Source organism: Caloenas nicobarica, chromosome 25 (genome assembly GCF_036013445.1).
Source record: "Caloenas nicobarica isolate bCalNic1 chromosome 25, bCalNic1.hap1, whole genome shotgun sequence".
Classification (NCBI taxonomy): Eukaryota; Metazoa; Chordata; class Aves; order Columbiformes; family Columbidae; genus Caloenas; species Caloenas nicobarica.
Genome location: NC_088269.1, coordinates 6267588 through 6287301, shown reverse-complemented (window position 1 = coordinate 6287301; position 19714 = coordinate 6267588). Strand labels below are relative to the sequence as shown.

General features: G+C 49.6%; 1 protein-coding gene across 1 annotated transcript in view; it reads left to right on the top strand.

Annotated features, from left to right (window-relative positions):
• Positions 1-19714, top strand: part of ZMAT4 (zinc finger matrin-type 4) — a 51931-nt gene that overhangs the window by 6870 nt on the left and 25347 nt on the right. The window contains exons 2-3 of the mRNA XM_065651577.1: positions 6550-6651; positions 18453-18542. Coding sequence (XP_065507649.1) covers positions 6550-6651; positions 18453-18542 — 192 coding nt within the window. The remainder of the gene's footprint in view (positions 1-6549; positions 6652-18452; positions 18543-19714) is intronic.

Genomic DNA, 19714 nt, shown 5'->3' with positions numbered 1-19714 from the left:
CATTGACGAACCATTTCTCATTGCTCATCTGTCATTAAGGGAGAGAATAGCATTGTGGTTTTTCTTCCAGAGGGGAAAGTGAAGCATTATTATCCAAGCGGCTTGCTGAAATGCTCCCAAATACAAGGCAGGTCTGACATAAAACTTAACAGCCCAGCATGCTTCTGCTCCATGCAGATGAGCCTGGGAGATGCTTCTGCTTCCTAGAGTAACACAAATGCAAACAAAAGGAGGTTGTGTTTTTTCTTTTTTAAATCATCGATGGGCAAAGAAAAAGAAAAGGCTGTAGGAAGGATGTAAATATTTTTGTTCTACTCAAGGTAAAGGTCCCTGTTTTTTGCTGTTGCACACAAAGGTAGTTGACAGATTACGTGATAATATGAAGAAGTTTAATGAAAACTGCTGATACCCTTTAGAGAATGTGGAATTTGGATGTGCAACTAAATTGGGCCAGGGGTTTAGCTGTGCTGTGCTAACGAGGGGACTTAGATACAAACCATTTGCATTCCTGGTGTCTTGTTTCTAAATAATTTCATTGATTACAAAAAGCTCTGCTGTAGCAGGGGAGCTGTAGCTGAAGGGAGCAGAGTCCCTCCATCATTTCAAGTAAGGAGGGTTCCCAGCCAGCACTGCTTGGCTGCCTCGGGAGACCTGGGCTCCTGTAAATCCTCACTGGGTGGCACTGGGTGAGGCAGCTCGGGCTGGCAAATGTGGGATGCGCTGGGGATGGGAGGGGAGCTCAGCCCACTGCGGATAACCAGCACCATCTCTGCTGCCGCTGCCTTTGTTAACCTCTGCTGGGCAGGGAGCCGTTAGCGCTGTCAGCAAGCGAGTGGTGACGTTAAACCGATTTGGGGTTCGTGTTGTTGAGGCCGAAGCTGGTTCTCGTAAGAGGTGCTTTAGCTTGGCTGGCTGGACCCGAGTGCAGGCTGTTATCAAAGAATCCAATACTAAAATAATCCTCCATAAGTGATGGACAGATTTGTTCTCTGAAGGCTTCTTCTAAGCTCGTTGCCACCTTACATGGCTTTGCCTCTTGGGTTTCTGAACTGAAGCTGATGGGGAATGACAGGCTCTGATTATGCAAAGAACCAGAGGCTACGAGCTGCAGGCGCAGGACTCGGCTTGACTCGCTTCCCACTGTTTTGTACGTTATTAGGGAGCCACAGGAAAAAGTAGGTCCTGCTTATCCAAAAATAAATGTGGTGTCCTGATTGTAATTGCAGAGAGGCTGCACGTGAGCCACTCCCGGCTTCTCCCCCGCGCCGGCTCCTGCTGCGGTGCAGCCCTGGCACCGACCGTGGGGAGAGACTGGCCAGGGCGGCAGGGACCCCCCAGCTTTCGGGGTGTCAGCAGCCTGGCAGCGCGGACCGCGCTCTGGGGAGCCTATTTATGCCTCTTTTCCTGAGAAACTGCCGTTTCCATAGCAACCGCGAGCATCACATGGTAACCCTGGCTCTGCAGCGTGCCAGCCTGCAAGGCGCCTCGCTGCACCCCGCGCTGCCGGCCCTGCGACGCCCCGATGCTGCCGGGGCTCCCGGGGGACGCGGGGGGCCCTGGGGGGGGGCGGGTCCCCAGAGAGGCTGGGGCAGCGTGGCGCTCATGGCTGAGGACACCGCGGGAGCTGCCAGGACTCCCCTCTGCCGTCTGAGGAGATCAAGCCCCCATCTCGGAGCGCAGCCTGTGCCAGCGTTTGCGTGGCGTCTGTTTTAACCCCTTCTTTCGGGGGTGTTTCTGGGCCGACCCTGCTGCTAAGGGGCTGAGTTGTGCTGCCCGACTGTGCTGGAGCGAGAGCCAAAGCCCCGTCCTTGAGGTGTGCAAGATGCAGAGCTGATGCCCTGAGGCACGAAATGCGATTGCTCTTCTTTCAGTTCCTACGAACTTTATTAAAGCAGTCACAATATATCAACCTCCTTTTTAAAATATATTTTTATTCAAGTCAGCACGTTTGCAATTAAATCCTGCCACCTGATGTAGTGTGAATAATTAGAACAATTCATGTGTATAAGCAGTATGCGTATTTGTAGGGAAGGGATGGTGCCACTCTCAGAATTGCAGTGTAGCTCCCGTTAAACTTGGCAGCATCCTTCCTCTGTCACCCCCTGAGGCAGTTTGTGGCAAGCAGGGCTTGCTCTCTGCTGCACACACAGGTCTTTCCTTTGCTCTCTAGATCTACGTGCCTGTAATTTCCTTGGCTTGTCCTTTGTTCCCACCTCAGACGGGCTGCAGGTCAGAAAGGCACCAGCTGGGTTTTCCTGCCATGCACAAACTGCATCTCCGTTTGCTCCCCTGCCAGGCAGGCGCCGTGTTGTGCCCTGGGGGGATGCAGAGCACTGCACGCACACCGAGCCTTGGCTTTGCTGCTTTTCTGCCTGGAAGACATCATCCGCACCTCGTGGCTTCCCTCTGGCCAGAGGCCACTGTTTTTCCTGACATGTCCATAATTTTTTTTTCTTGCTTGGTTCTGCTATTTATAAATGGTACCCCGGTGAGGAAGTGGGAACATCTGGCAGCTCCCCTGCTCTGTCACTAAGTGTCCTCTTCCTAGTTCTGGCAAACACCATGAAGTAGGTCCCAGCAAAGGAGCAATTTGGCTGTTTGTGCCGGGGGAAGCTGTGCGAAGTTGGGCATTTGGGATGCTTGGGTTGAGACTCATCTGTGCTGAGGCTCTGTCTCCTCCATGTTGCTCTCTGCAGCCTCTCCTCTGTGTTTTGACACATGCAGCAGACACGTGCAGGATTTCTCCTGCTCCCCAGCTCATGCCACACGCAATCTTGTTCTGATTTTCAAGGCTCCAATAAAGCATGTCAAAATGCATCAAAGGCTGCATGCAGAAGTGAAGCAAATTGACTCTGGAGAGGATTTCAAGAATGGAGAGAGTAGGGAGATGGCAGATAAACCCCAAAACAAACAAGAATTGCAGGGAAGGTGAAGTGTGGCAGCAATGGCAGATGTTCAGCACAGCTGGAGGGTCATGGAGCATCTTTGGTTTGGCAGGAGAACAGGAAAAATTGAAAATAGCACGCACGTCTTCTAAGGATGTGGCTTGTAGTGAGCACCTTGTGGGCAGGGACCTCGACAGCATCACCTCTGGGATGCAGGATTATCTGGGCTCCATCACATTGCTGGCGACAGCCCTGTCCCTCATGCTGATAGTGCTGGGAAATAAGGCACTTCAAAAGGCAGCATTTTGCATTTCTTCAGATGCCTTGTTGTAAGTGCAGTGACAGAGTTGCTGAAAGCACATTAATTATTAGTAAAGACTTTCTTTCTTTTTATTGCAAGACAAATTAAACAAGAGAAGAAAACAGGAAATGTTACATGAGATGTTAATCCGTGGGAAAGTGACAGCAGCAAAAGCCACAAATAATTCGTAACATGAAAATCAGGACATTTAATTTTTGGCTTGTTGTTTGCATTTGGCATTCGTGCACATGCTCAATTGCCACCTCTCTAGTGCTCCAATACGGAGGTTTCGGAAGCTGTTAATTCTGGGGAAGGTGATTAAGGCACTTCAGAGTAAATTGGATAAGGGACGGCTTTTTTTTTCCTTTTCTCTTGACTGGAAGAAACTGAGTTGCTGAATTGCAGTGCTTTATCCTATAGTGCTCCTTGTCCTCGATTGTACAACAGGAAAAAGGCACCTGTGCAGAAAATCCTGGTGCATCACCACAAGCAGGTGATTGAAGGAGCAAAGGTGTGCAGTTGCACCCACCCAGCACCAGCCTGACATCCCAGGGCTGGATTGCAAAAGCGTTTGTTCCATCTCCTTTCTGACAGGTACACATCCAGCACATGTCCATGTCTGGTGGGATTCAGCTGGTACAAAGCCTGTCCTTAAAAAGGAATTTGGCTTTGAATGTGTCTCTGATGTCAATATGTGGATTGCTGTCCTCTAGAATTTAATGCAACTTAGTTTAGATCTTTGAAACAGTTGCCAAAAACTGGAGTCAGCCCCATCAAATTGATTTTCATTAAGCTGTTATAGTCACTGAAACTGCTGAGAAGAATTGGAACCATATGGCACAAGGTGTTTAAAATGAAGTCTCTGATGACACATTTTGCCATTCCTGGAGATGCTGAGCTGACATGTGCAGAGGTCACTGATCTGACATGGGGAGGGGGCACGTCAAGACTTCAGTGCCAGCAGAACAGGCAATAATAAACCCCACGGAAAGGAGACAAGGTGTTTGTGGTGGAGACCACACTGTTCATGTCCCCGCCTGAGGAGGAGACCAAGAGTTTTAGATATTTAGACCTAGGTGTGCAGACCAAGAGCTGCTGCTCAGCTGGACGGGTTGAGTCTCCTGGCACGGCTGCCAGTTGCACATTAATTCTTCAGCTCTCAGCAAGAAAAGCCTCTGAGAGCATGCAGGGACCGTGTCTCTCCGTGCTCAGCATCTGCAGTTCTCCTTGAGCGTCTCGTGGTGCTTTGCAGCCACGACATGCTGCTGGCTGGTGGAGCAAACCCCCTTCCGCCCTGCTTTTGATGAGATGGGATGAGTAGTGAGGATCAGCCGTAGGCCAGTCAATTCTAGGAGCTGCTGGGCACTTGTAGGCAGGGAGAGTCAGAGGGTGAAATTAAATGATTAGAAATACATAAATATTAATTGCTTATGAACTCCCTTTATGACACTTGCAGGCGGAAGAAGTTAATAAATCACTGCTAGGACTGACCCACAAAATAATAATGCAGAGTGTATCTGAGACAAAAGAGGGGGGAAAAAGGAGCTTTTCTGGAGCAGGAGAAAGCACAGTTTTTAGGTCAAGTACCCACACAACAAAGCTGTTTTCTTTTTTCCAGGGCTTCATGTCTAGAGTCAGCCCCGTGCTGCAGAGGGTGCAGTGATGCACAGGTGCCATCGGCACCGGGTCAGAGCGGTGGCCGTGCCAGGGCCAGCGCTGGCCAGGAGCTGCCAAGTGCCTTTGGCCACGAGCCCACAGGGTGAGGAGCTGTGTTGGGGTGAGGAGTTACTGCCCATCAAAACTGCTTTCCGTGGTCTTGAAGGGTGGGACCCCTGGTTCCTGTGGGGACATCACTCTGGGGATGCTCCTGCTGCCTCCGGTCTGTAACTGTGCTCTTGATGCTCACCTGAGGGTCTGCCATCCCAGAGAGACTTGATTAGGTAGCTTGGATAGCTGTACATGAATCACGCCGCACAACATTCACATTGTCAGCGTAATGACTGTGTTCACCTGTTGCGATGCATTACATCCTTGTGTAGCAACAATGGCAAATAAAACCTAACAGGCAATATTGAGGCTAACAAAGCCTATACCTGTGCCCAAGTTACTGCCTGGAGAAAAGACACTAAATCCTGTTCCTGGAAAAGGCTGTTTAGCCCCTGCTGCTATAAAGGGGAGACAGCAACTCCATTTGTATGCACGTAAGTTAGAGGGAGAATAGACTTGGGATCTGTTATCAGAGCATGAAGGGCTAAGCTAACACTGAGCAGCTTTTGATTTACTCTGATTTTTGCAGTGAGAGTTTATACTGCGAGCATGGCAAACTGCATGCAAATGAAGGTGATATTACCTGCCTCTGTCTTGGTTGCTGGGTTGAGGTTTAATGAGATTCTTTAGTTTGCCATGTTTCAGTCTGTTGTATTTAAGTGAGATTTCTTTCCTCCGCTTTATTTTGCCTTTGGTGCAATTTTGCAACACTTCTTGTACTCCTAAAATCGTCTTTTGGTGCCTTTGAAAGTTTCTCAATGCAGCATTTCTCTAGACAGAGTAAATGGAGATTAAACCTAGGCAGATAGCAAGTGAAAACAAGCAAATGTCTTTGCAGAATCAGAGAGCAAGGGCACCAGCAAAGGAGATCTGAGAGTTGTGTCTTTTGTCTCATAGACTACAAACACCCGAATAAACCTTTCCCTGGAGCTGGGGGCAAGTCAGTCTCTCCAGGCTGGGAGATTTTGTATTAATAGTCTTTATCCTGGCATTTGTCAGAAGGCATTGGCATCTATTGTCGCTCTTGAATTGCACTTGTTTGTTTGTTTTTCAATATCCTGTCTGTGAAGCTACTTCTGGTGTTTTCTGGCTCTGCCTGGGTTCAGTCTGTTCTAAACCCCAACCTTGCTGGTGGGAAGCTTGAGTATCAGTTCAGAGTTGGGCACCTGCAGTTGCTTCCGTTGTGCGGAAAGTATGAACAGAGAACTGGAGAATTCCGGTGAGCCAGATCTCTCAGTGAGCTGGTTTCTTATGTGCAAGTGTCCTCATTGGAAATTGTGGGGAGCACACAAATATTTAAACGGCTGCTCGAGAACAGCACAGCCCAGTAAATCACCCAAGCAATTTCCTTCCATGTCTAAATTGAGAAATACAGCAGAGCACCCTTCCAGCTTAAAAACACCTTCCTCCAGGTTGTAGTGATGTTTGCGTTTTATAGAAGACTGTTTATCAGCTTTTGTGTTGCGCAACAAATGGTGAAGCGTGTTTCAAGCCATAAGTGATGTATGTCCACGGAGGCCCTCATCAAACACATCCTGTCCCAGCCACCTTTTGTAACTGATTCTGCTTCTTGTCTCTTCTCTCTGCTGTGAACAGATGAAATCCTCCGACATCGAGCAGGAGTTATTCACTGAAAGTTACTGCAAAGTGTGCAGCGCTCAGCTCATCTCAGAGTCCCAGCGCGTGGCCCATTATGAGGTAGGATGCTTTTTGGTAACGCGGCTCCCTCAGTTTGTAACTCGTGTTCTGCAGGGTGGCATCAGCTGCTGCTTTCCCAACAAGTAGCTACACCAGCATGTAAAGTTCCTCTCTGAAAACTCAATATTCAAGACTGTTTTTACTGGTGGCCTCTTACTCTGTGAATCCGAATGTCACTGCCACATTGTCTGCTGCACGCCTGGTTTTTAGTTCTGTCTGAATTTGCAAGGTCAGGCTGCAATTTGAACATGACTAAAAGCTGGTTTTCAAAGAAACATAGTTAGCAAGGACATAAATTAAGACTTCGGCAAAACAAACTCAAGTTTTTATATTAAATGTGCTGCACTGTGCTTTGCTGAGTAGGAATCACTGTGCAGAGAACAGATTAGTATTTGTGAATGTATTTAAGCACTTAAGAGGCAGGCAAGCCATAAACAATTAGGATATATTAGAGACATGTTAGAACAGCAATTAACAGCACTGCATATCTTCAAAACAAAATTAAATAAATTCCTATTAAACAAGGGAAGAAATTACTGAGGGATATCTTGCTGTGAAAAATCCTTTGAGAAAGCAAAGCCCGTGCCTGTCCCTGTCTGGGCAGCTGCTCCGGGGTGCAGCGCCCTGGGAAGCACAAGGGACACGGGCTGGTCCCTGCTGGGGGCTCCGGGAGAAGGATGCGTAGGGGGTGAAGGACTTGGCGCTCGTGGGTTCTGTGTGGCTTTGCTGCATTTCACCCCTGCTTTTCATTACACCAAGACGCTCAGTGTCTGCAGTATTTCGATGAAATCAGAGTCTGTGTTGGCAGACCTGGAGGATGAGATTTCCCCAAACTTTTGGTCTGATTCGAGCATTTAGTGATGTATATATGGGGCGACATTTGTCTCAGTGGCCAGTGAAGACATACAAGCAGCTCAATCAATGTACTGTGTCCAAGGATGCTGTGCTGCGTTAATAAACAATGCGAGCAATAATGCACATTTACTTGTAAGGCACTTTACATGTCTGTTTTGGTGGATTTCCTAAGTTGTCTCCTGTAAATGCTTCTCCGCTGCCCGTGGCATGCAGCAGAGATCCCTGGCAGCCGCTGTGGAGTGGTCTAAGGTTGCAGTTTTAGGGACATCTTCCAGGTCTTGATAAACGGTGATGCAGATGCCAAATTTTGTCTACAGGAGGCAGAAGCATTGCCGCAGAAATGGGAGCAGCGGCTGGGGAGCAATGGGGTGCTCAGCCAATCGCTTTTCTTCTGCGCCTGTAACCGTAGGTATGAGCTGAATCATTAATTCATAGCAGATGTTTTTGAAATGTGGAAAACAACACGCTTTTCTGTTGTATATTGCTAGCGCGAGGTGTTGTGCTCATTTGTCATCCCCCGTGAAATCCCAGCAGACGCTGTCGACATTTGGCACAATAGTGTCGCTGCCTGGCTGTGCCTGCCGGGCTGCGTCAGCAGAGCAGAGGGATGGAGAGAGCGAGCTGGGGGTCTGTCGCAGCCCCCCTGGGCTCCTCTGCTGGCCCCAGAGCCAGAAGGTGCCGTGTCCCCGTGGCTGTGCTGTGTCCCCGCGGCTGCAGCATGTCCCCATGGCCGTGCCGTGTCCCCATGGCCGTGCCGTGTCCCCATGGCCGTGCCGTGTCCCCATGGCCGTGCCGTGTCCCCGCGGCCACCTCTGCTCTGGGCCGGAGCCTCGGTGCCTTGGAGCGTCTGTTCTGCTCACCGCTCTGGAGCATCACACACATTCGCCTCGTGTCCCCATCCCAAGAAACCTGCAGACATGGTGAGGGGCTGAAAATCTGCCCTGGGGTCTTATGGGGAAGGCGGTGTGGGTGACAGAGGCGTCACCGAGGGCTCTCGCTGGCATGGTGGAGCTGAACCCGGGTGTTTTCTCTGTGCAGCCGATGCACGAAGCCGTGGGGCTGCCGGCAGCGTGGTGCAGCATCGAGCCTTGCCGGAGGTTCCCCAGCCGTGTGCTCTGACTGCAAATGTGGAGGGAAACCGCTCTGCAGCGCTCCCGGATTCTTCCTGACATGAGCTGGACAGAGACCCGAGCAAAGAATTTGTAGTGAGTCACTCGTTAGGTGAACTTGGCCTCTTTTTCTAGTCAGACATCGGACAAGCACTATGTGATTTTTTTCCCATGTACATTAATCATGGAAAATTATTGAAGAATAATTTCCGCAAATAATTCTTGCTCTAATGCTATTGCATATGGAGTTGGGTCTGAGCATTTGCCCTGCGAACGCAGAGGCTGTTTTTTCTGCCAGACACCTGCTCAGAAGGTGTTTATCTTCCCTGGCCAGGAGACCAGGTCACGTCTGTGGTCAGAATATTCACTTTTATAACATCGGGATTTGCAACATGACTTCTGGTATGAAACTGTGGTGTTGCATGTACCTGAGTTCCATCCTGTCCCAAACCACCAGCTCTTGCTGCAAGTCAGTAAATAGTAAATGTCTGCTGCCTCCCTAGCACAGCCGAATCAGATCTGCAGCCTTTGTGCCAGGCACTGAAGTCTTGGCTCCTTTGTGCATGCAAAGTAAGACATTTCTCTGTAAGAAAATAGAGGGAAAGAGCGTATGAAAGGGGGATGTTTTTATCTTGCCAAACAGGAATAGTCAGTTCCAATCGCTGTCTCGTCTCCTTCTCCGAATCATCAACCAATAACTCTTATTTTCATTTGTACTACTTTGCCAGGAATAAAAAATAATTTGATGTCAGTCGTACAATATTAAGCGGTATTATTTCCAAGGGCAAGTGTAGTGGAAAAATGACAAAAGAATCAGAGTATTTGCAGCACATTTTTGCTTCCAGCTTGACATACAGCAAAACACTGCCCTTATTCTATGTGTTTTCTGCAACCGTGTCTCTGGCTTGGTCCGATAGATCTGCTGCGCCTTGCTGTCCTTTCCATCCCTGTGAAAACGCCAGGGTCCACCTTGGGCAGACCTGACCTGAGCCCGTGGCCTTGGGCTGTTGATTGTAATGAAGTTGCAGGTTTGCAGTTATTTGCAGGGGCCCAAATGAGAAAATGCCATAACAAGCTCTCTGCGCTGTGATGCTGAGTGTCATAGGAGGTTGCTTTAAAGATATCAGTTCACTTCTGCGCAGTGGTAAGAAAGAGATGGGACGGATCTTACTGGTTGTTGTCAATGCCCAGAAGATTGTATGTTTGAATATCTTAATTCTTAAGCAAATTAATATCTTAGTCTGTCCCCTGAAGTATCAGAAAACTCCCTTCCTGTTTCTCCTACTGGAATAAAGCATCCAAATACGGATGCCTGATAAAATCCCTGCTAGGTAGTAGCTCGCTGTGCTGCCAAGCGTTCCTCATGTGCATCGGCTCTCCCTTTTCCCTGTGGAGGAACAAAGACAAAGGGAGATGACTGATGGGATAAAGCATCACAGAGAAGGGCAGAGGGATGCGGTCGGCTCCAGGCGATTGCAGCCAGATGTGCAGCGCTGGCTGGTGGAGGATGCCCAGATGTGCACGACGCTTCTGCCTTGGCTACCTCCTCCCGGTGCTGTGGGTGGGTGAAGGTGGGAGCGTGGATGAAGGTGGCGAGGGACACGTCTTCCTCCTGGGCCACCTTCTGCACCAGCCCCAGAGACCGGGAGTGTCTCGCAGCCATCGACCTTTTTGCTCTACTTTGATGGCACAGACAGCATGTGCCTTTCAAGCACAACTTTGAAATGCAAAGATTTTTTTTTGTTTGTTTTTAAATGACATCTGTGGGTGGGAGAACAGAAGGCAGCTACCCGGAGTCTGCACCTTCATGCAGAGCCTGTTTTGAGGACACGGGAGAGCCCGTTGAAAGGCTGGGATTGGGAGCACGGGGTTCTTGCATCAGGCTCCTGTGACTTTTATCAACAAAACATTGCTATTCAAATGCCATTCACCCCTCAAAGGCATTGCAAAGAAACAACCAAGGCTGCTGCCCTGTGATCAGCAGCTCTTGCAGTCGTGTGGCCGCTTTGCGGGCTGCTGGCTGTGCCCGGCAGCCGCCGCTGCCCTCCGTTCCCGGGGAATGGAGAGGGTCAGGGGGCGGCAGTGATTTGGGAAGCTGTCGGTGCCACAGAGCTTGCTAAACAGGAGGAGAAGTGAATATACTGTACTGCAATGCGATTGGAAGTCTGTGCTGCAGAGATGAGTTTTTCCTTTTCTGTGTTTCTGCATCTCACCTTCACCTGGAGCGGGAAGCCTCTTTGCTGCTGGATACTCTCTAAATCACCCATAATTTAACACTTCCTTCCCGCTCTTTGAGAGAGGCTGTATAATTTTAAAAAGCTAAGCTTTCTTAGTTAGCTCTGAGTCCTCATTTCTGTATAAAGTGTTTACAGCCGTTAGGAAGATGTTACCATTTATTTTCAAGTTTCTCCCTGAAAACCCTGCAGCAAAATTACCAAATATGCAAAGTTGCTCTCAGATTCCACCCTGAGCTGCATATTCATCACCGCATTTGCTTCTTAAGCTGCTATAACACTTTTCTGTGTTGTAGTCTTTATTGCTTCAGGTGTTCAGATGGTGCTTTGCTTTTCCATTTAAAATTAAGAGGTATGTGGGGTCTGTCGGAAAAGGAGCCCAGGAAGGTGTCGTGCGAATGTTGGTTCACCTTGTGAGACGAAGGAATGATGCTTAAGTGCTTGTGGTGGAGCCTGAGCTGGGGGAGGGCAGAGGCAAAGTTTATTAAAATTCAAATGCAGAGGAGACTGAGGAGAACAAATCAAGTGCCGTGCCCTTTGGCTCCTCTCCAGAGCTGAGCGCCCTTTGGAATCGCTCACCCTGTCTGCGGAGCGAAGCGGGCGAGTAGTATCGACATCCTCATCAATACTCCTTGTCTGCGCGGGGCTGGAATGATGCTCGGGTTAATCTGCTTCCAGGCGGGCTGCCCTTCTCTGGGAAACTGCATAAAATGATGGCTTGTCTAAAGGAATAATAAACATTGTTTACTATTGGCACATTAGCGCCTTAAGGATCGAGATGTGTGTGCTCAGAAAGGCAATCCTGTGTCTAAAATATTAATGCAGTGCAAGAGCACATACTCTATTTAACAAAATAAATGCTGCACTAGAACACAAGGAGCTGGAATATTCTGTATGGTGCCAGCTCCTTGCATGAGATGCTGCAGGTGTTTCCAGGGTGCAGGAGAGGAGAGGAGAGGACATGCTTCAGCTGAAATAAAGACTGCACAGGGTCCATGGGCCAGGGGTCTGCTGGTGTTAGGTGTGTTACCGCAGGGAATGCAACATTTGCTGGCAATGCTCTCCTGTGTGCTGCTGCTGCTACTCACCTGCTGGGTCTTGGCTTGCTTTGGTGACAGTGACATGTAGTCATCATCATGACAGTGACATCCTTGGAGGATGAAGGAGGAAGGAATGTCCTACCTGTTGTTCCTATGTCCTTCCCACATCTGCTGAGAATCTGCTCTGCCGTGGTGCACATGTGCTGTAGAGTTTTTAATGCCTGCTCAAATGTTACTGTTATTCTGCAGATTGTGCTGATGTTTGGTAGGAGAACTTCGGCTTGAGGAAAAAAAAAAAAACAGGCTAAAGAAAACTTTTTTGTGGTTCAGTTCCAAAGATGATGAAGGTGCTGTTCTGTTCTTTGTGTGTGCACACATAGACCTTGCCTTGGTACCCAGTTCGTGTCGTGCTAACAGCAGCCATTAAGATATTTTGAGGCAGACGTGGCCACACGTCGTATGTGAAAGAGATGGGTGGATGTCGGTGTTCGTGGTGAGGAGCTCGTGCTGCCTCTTTGGTGCAGCGAGTGTGGAGTCAGCAGCGCAGCACGAGCTGCTGGATCGCACTGTGCTTCAGGAAACCAATGCAGATTCAACGGTACTTTACAAGGCTCTGTGTTACTACTGTGTTGTCAACGTTAATGGCTAAACATTATTTTTAATGCACTCTCACTGTCAAAATCTATCACTAAATAGCAGCAACAGTAGATAAAGCCCTATTGTAGAGCTCCCTTCCAAGGTACTTCTGTGCAGAGTCCCGTTTCTGGCTAAAAATAGCTGAAAGTTCAAAGGTATTTTTAGCACAGTGGTAAAATGCACGGAGAACGAGACCCTGGAGTTAGCAGTAATGGAGAGGCACAAGGAATGCCACATTAAGCCTGTGTGGAATAAAAGGATGAAACGTCGCTCTGTTGCCCAACACCAGCCCGTCCCAGCCGAGCCGTCCCCAGGAGAAGTCCCTGCAGCTCTCGTCGGCTCCTGACGCACAGGAGGGCACCTGCTTGTTCCAGGTATTCACTCTGACTTTCCTTTAATGTTTTAAACTCACAGCCCATGTTTGGATGTGGGTTCCAGGTGTTTTAAAGCAGAGTCTTTAGTTATCACCGCGTGTTGTGACAAAGCCGTCCCACGCGCTGCGCCGGGGCTGCGCGGCTCTCAGCGCTGACTGGCACTGATGCGCTTTGGAGGTGATTTGTTCCAGACGTGGAAAGATGGAATGAGAACAGCAGCTGCCAGTGTGTGCTGCTCTGCGCTTGTGTGCGGGGATGTTCTGGGTGTGTTAACTCTTCTGTTTCCCAGCTGAGACAGGACGGTGGTTCTGTGCCAGCAGCGAGGCTCATCTGCGCCTCGAGCATCGGTGCCCGACGGCGACGGCTGGAGCCGAGAGCCCTGAGCAGCACTGCTCGGCATCAGCTGGCTGTGGGCAAACTGACCCCGTGCCCCCTTTCCCTTGGCAGCTCACGCTGGAAAGGAGGATCCGGTGGGTGAGATTTTTCTCTTAGGAAGGTGACTGAAGCAACAGCAATGTTGATTACAACTAAAGTTGTCAGGCTCGGGCAGGATGCTTTGACCTCGTGCGATTGCAGCAGGTTGCTGCTGTTTGTTTTACTTGGAGCTTCTGAAATCTTGTTTTCTGCATTTTTAAAACCGCAGCGATGGAGATTTGGGAGAAGCTGCTGGGGCCTGTGAAGGGCTCCCAGCCACGTGCACCCGTCTCGTGTCGGCGTCCCTGGCGAGGGGACCCGTGCTTGGAGTTGGCTCGGAAGAGATAAAGTTAAATGAGTTAGTGGTTGCTTGGCTGAATAGATCATTAGTAATCGCCTTTATGTGTAATCAAATCAATGTCCAAACCTGTAATACATCTATCTACCTGTTGCTCTGAAGAAGCTGGCTTCATGGGGGTGAAAATTCAGCTGCGTGCAATTGGGAATTACAGACACGTATCTGTGTGCCCAGAAAGTCACAAGCACGAGTAGATGCTTTTTAAAAAATTAAGTCACGGAGGAAAAAGAGGAAGTGGATAGAAATGACCATAAATTATAAATGAAGCTTTGCAAAACTTACAAAGGGAGAAAAAGGACATTGGCACCCAGCAGCGTCTGGAATAACAGATGGGAGTTTGTCTCTGCAGCGAACAACAGGGATCTCGACAATAGTGTGTGCTGGTCGTGTGGGTAGAAGAGGCAAAAAAGGGAAGGCGTTTGCTGAAAATACTTCTGTCCTCTATTTAAAAAAAAAAAAGCAGAGGATGTTGTTATATCACAGAATGAGGAATAAATTGGTTCCATTCCAGCAGAAACGTGGAAGTTTGTTAGGCAGCCATTATGAAATCTAGAACGTTGGGTTTTTTGAGTCAGCAGGTCCAGTAATTTGCAAGCAAGTGCTTGACAAGAGCTGGGCACGTGCTCAGCATCGTCGCTGCTGATCCGCGCGGGACCGGGACAGTGGGGGCAGTTTCCGGGAGGAGGGGGAGTGGAGCCCCCGGCTCAGCACGGTCCGGAGCAAAACGCCCCGGAAAGGGGCTGTGGGACGGAGCTTCGGGAGGGTGGTGTAACTGCTGTTCTGCATGAGGGTTGGAGAACTGGGTCTGGCCAAGATAACTTTCTCTCTTTTGATGAGATTACAAGTGGAGCCAATACAGATGATAAAGTTGGTGTACTCGTATGACTGCATGCTTCATGGCAATTTAATTAAGAAACTGCCAGCGTACAAAAAAATCAACACAGTACTCACTAAAAGGATTAATAATCCAACCAACAGGCTTCTGAAAAAGGATTTATTACAAACCAAGAGAAGCCTCAGCCATTCGGGCTGCCATTACAGCTCCGTTCTCCATCTCCCGGTGGGGTCTCTGCCCGGTGTGGTGAGTTTGGCTGGAGGAGAGGGCGCAGAGAGCGGTTTGGCTGGGGGAGAGGGCGCAGAGAGGGGTTTGGCTGGGGGAGAGGGCGCAGAGAGCGGTTTGGCTGGGGGAGAGGGCGCAGAGAGCGGTTTGGCTGGGGGAGAGGGCGCAGAGGGGGGTTTGGCTGGGGGAGAGGGCACAGAGAGCGGTTTGGCTGGGGGAGAGGGCGCAGAGAGGGGTTTGGCTGGGGGAGAGGGCACAGAGAGCGGTTTGGCTGGGGGAGAGGGCGCAGAGGGGGGTTTGGCTGGGGGAGAGGGCACAGAGAGGGGTTTGGCTGGGGGAGAGGGCGCAGAGAGGGGTTTGGCTGGGGGAGAGGGCACAGAGAGCGGTTTGGCTGGGGGAGAGGGCGCAGAGGGGGGTTTGGCTGGGGGAGAGGGCACAGAGAGCGGTTTGGCTGGGGGAGAGGGCGCAGAGGGGGGTTTGGCTGGGGGAGAGGGCACAGAGAGGGGTTTGGCTGGGGGAGAGGGCGCAGAGAGGGGTTTGGCTGGGGGAGAGGGCACAGAGAGCGGTTTGGCTGGGGGAGAGGGCGCAGAGAGGGGTTTGGCTGGGGGAGAGGGCGCAGAGAGCGGTTTGGCTGGGGGAGAGGGCACAGAGAGGGGTTTGGCTGGGGGAGAGGGCGCAGAGAGCGGTTTGGCTGGGGGAGAGGGCGCAGAGAGCGGTTTGGCTGGGGGAGAGGGCGCAGAGAGCGGTTTGGCTGGGGGAGAGGGCGCAGAGAGCGGTTTGGCTGGGGGAGAGGGCGCAGAGAGGGGTTTGGCTGGAGGAGAGGGCGCAGAGGGGGGTTTGGCTGGGGGAGAGGGCGCAGAGGGGGGTTTGGCTGGGGGAGAGGGCGCAGAGAGCGGTTTGGCTGGGGGAGAGGGCACAGAGAGGGGTTTGGCTGGGGGAGAGGGCGCAGAGGGGGGTCCCTGTGTCAGTGCAGCTGGGCGAGCGGGGCCGCTGCCTCGGGAACCAGCCCAGGGTCCCACCAGCTGCCGCGGCTCCCACAGCCACGGAATTGTCTCTGCTCTTGCCACGCTGCTGCTTGCCCTGGGCAGAAGTGCACTGCAAAACTTGATCTATGCAAAATCAAATTGCATTTCATAGCACAATTTAGCTCTGCATTGCCCTTTTATGTTTCAGGGTTGAATTGCCAGGACTCTGCTGCCTCTGCCACAATCCTCTGTATTCAAGTAGATTTGATATAGATAGAAATGATCCATTTGTTTACTTTTATTGATGAGCTTGCTTACAATAAATAGCACATGAGCTTGCAGTGCAGAAGTCTGCAGCTGCTGTGCGAAAACAGGCTCTTTCTAAGAGGCAGGGATGCTCTTGCGGTACCCACATCGCCGCCGTTCCCAGACGTCCTCCGGGTGCTGTGTCCTCCAGGGCTCCTGCAGACACTGGGGACCTCTGATGGGGATGGTGGAGCCGGCTGGAGCTCCCGGCCCCTCCCGCGGTGGCCGTGGCCGTGCTGGGGCTGTGCCACCCCCCTGGCACGTGCCCTTCTCGCGCCTCAGAGCTGCAGATTTCCAGTTGCTTTGTGGAGGGGAAGAGAGAACCCGCGGGGCTGTTTGCGAGCAGCGTGCTAAGAATAATCACTTCGCTCTTGCCTTGCTGTTAGGATGATAAATACACATGTAAATGTAGAAAATACCAGAGATAAAATCGGTGACAAATGGGCTGCGCTACCTCAGCTCCCTGAGAGGGAATGGGATGCTCACTACATGCTTGCAAAGGCCAGGGATGATTTTAAGCTCCACTTTTATAACCATGGTATAATAAGGCTGCATGAGGAACCATGTAGTTTTAAATTATGCCAAGCGTAAGTTATGTCTTTACCTTAGCTTTCATAAATCCAAACAAATGCATAAATAAAGGTGAGAGGTGTTTTACAGAAGGCTGAAGCTTCACTGCCTTTTAATGCTGACATTTTGATATCATTTATGTCACAGCTGAGCGCCACAGAAAAGAACACTAAAAATGATTACCGCTAAAATCTTGCCTTTTCATCTTACAAAAAAGACAACAAAAAACCGCACAGACTTTTTAACCTCTAAATTCAGTGGGCTGTGGCAGTGCGCGAGTGGCATTGTGGGGTGCTGGAGTAGCTCACCCGAGGGAAGAGCCCGGTGACGGTGGGAAGGACAGCTTGGGGCTGGCTGGCTGCTCCAAGGGCTGTAAATATTCAGTGAAGGAATTCAGCTGGAAACCTCTGGCCATATCGCCCTTACTGTGCGTTTGCCTCTCCTCCATCCACAGCGTGCGAGGGTTTGTGGTGGCTCGTCCTGCCCCCGCCCAGGGCAGGGGCTCCCCGGTGTGCAGGCCCCCCGAGGCGAAACCCCCGAGCACCCCGCCAGGCAGAGAGGAGTGCTGCCCGACCCCGAGACTGGCTGCACACGCCTGCCCTTTGCATTTCTAACGTTCGTTTTGTAATTTCTTAATCACACCGTCGCTGTCTGGACTGCTAATCACTGATAGCTGAAGCTTTTGGGGTTTCCTGCGCTTAGCTCTGACTCACATTTTCTAAATGCATGCAGGAAGGCAAGCTAGAGAAAGATATTTGACATTATTTGTCTTGTCTGATTTGCTCTATTAAAAAAATTATTGCATAGTCACGTTTATGCATGCAAATATAGCTCTCTGGAAATTTAGCTCCAGGTTCACACCACAGGAAAAAGAATGTTCCAGAACATGGTAATGATAATTTAATATTTTTAAATTGCAGATCTGTGATCTGAAATTATAATATTAAGGTGCCATTGTTCTGTGAGGCAATCAGAAATGGAGATTCAGAGAAAACATTTGCATAATAATAGCTGCCATGCAGGTCTGGGCTCTGGATGCAAGTATTCAGCAGCTGCAGCCTTTTCCCCTCCCTCCACCTACTGGAAGACAAGAGCTGACTGCAAGTTGGTGTTTTGAAGGTTTATGTCTGTGCTCCTGCTGCAGAAGCTTTTAAATCTTCCTTTATGTTTTGCAAGTCACCAGGATTGCTTGGTCGGTGCTGCCGTGCCCAGGACATCTCTCCGTCCCTCCTCATCCTCCCTTGCTGGTCAGGCAGGGTGAGACCTGCCCGGTGCGTCCCTCATGGGAAGGGTCTCCTCTGGGCATCCCTTCGCTCTCCTCAAGCGGGCTTCTTTCCTAGAAATGATGTTTTATACCCCTTATATAATCTATTCTTCTGCAAGTGCAGGAACTGTGGATTTCTATTTGCACATGTGCATCCGATCCCTCCCGATGCTGTCCTGTCTCTGCCTGGAGCTCAATAACCCAGACATTTTCCATCTCTCCTGCTATGGAAATGGTCTGATAACAAATGTTGCTCTTCTCTTGCCGCCTTTATTCCCGCCGTGTCTTCGAGGGGCTGCAGGACGGAGCACAGAGCGGTGAGGTGACCATTTCTCCTGCTAATGGCAGGCGTCATAGTCATTCCCCAGTTCATTTCAGCTCGGCAGAGAGCTCTGTGAAGCCTCCATGAAATGCAAATGTTCCTCACCTGGGTCTTTTCCCCTTTTCTCCTTCCATGTTGGATATATATATATCAAGGGGATGTGAAATCTTATTGCAGATTGGTATTGTATGCACAGCAATAGAGCCTCTTGCTGTTATAACTTCATTTCTTGCATTTTCTTTTCTTTTCTTTTTCTTTTTTTTGTTTTGTTTTGTTTGGTTTTTGTTTTTCCAGAGTCGGAAACATGCCAGCAAAGTTCGCCTCTACTACATGCTTCATCCCATAGACGGAGGCTGCCCTGCTAAAAAGCTCCGGTCAGAAAACGTGGGTATAATTTAAGTCCCTGTTTACTCAGCTGCTTTGTGAATCATTGACTCTGTGCTACAACATTTTTCCTGTTACAGCCACAGATGATCAGGTACCCAGAGGTAACATTTAGTTTAAATGAAATGCTAAGTAACTGGAAATAATTTTCAATGAACTACACAAGAAATATGATGTGCATCAGCAACAGTAATTGCATTTTTAGTTATTCAAATGTTCTTTCATAGGAAAAAAATATGCTGATAGCAAATATCCAGCATTTACTCAATTCCAGACCTGCCATGTGCGGGGCTGCCGGGTGCACCCGGTGCTGTGTGATTTTTTTATTTTTCTGCGAGTCGATGAAAAGGGACCGCTGGATCCGAAAGGCTCCTCACGGAGTTTTGTGGTCAGTCTGCAGTTTTACAAAACTGCAATAGTTTTCCTCAATTGCATTCCAGTAAACAAACAAACCTGAGGAAATTGGACCAGCTCACAGCCATTTGTCAGGCAGTGAAAGGAGACTAAATTTATAAGGGGCTGATTCACAGTGAATTATTCATCCAGCTCTTTCCCATGTTCTGCGGCTGGTGAGAGAGCTGTTGATGAGGTTCCCAGCATCCAAACCATTTCAGATCTATGGGAGTGTGACTGTGACTTAATGCTATCAATATTTAGTGAGATATCTTCTAATTAAAAGGAGAAGCACGCAAGTTTTGCCAAAGGAATCTGAAAGCTCCTTCACACAGTAATTAAAATTTTAGTGGAACTTTTATGTTGCACACAGGGTAATTGCAGATGCAATCTACCCCTTAACAGCTGAATCTCACAGTATTTTTACCGAGTTATTAATTACAGAATGTGAAAGGTACAGTGGACATGCACACACAGACTTGGAACACGGCCCTCTAATGAGCTTTATAACATCTAACAAGAAACCACATAGCTGCACGTAAACCTCGGTGCACAGATATGGTGGCAGAGAACCGAACGGACCTCAAATAAGTCAAAGCTGAACTACTTCCCATTTCTCCGGTGCAAGGCAGCAGTGAGAAGTGATGTAATTCTGTTTGCTGATGCTTGGTTGTGCCCAGGGCAGCCCTTAGTGAGGGATGAATTAACAGGTCCTTACACACTGGGTGAATGATGGGCTATGCAAGACCTAAATTCTCAAATTATTTATGTGTCAAACA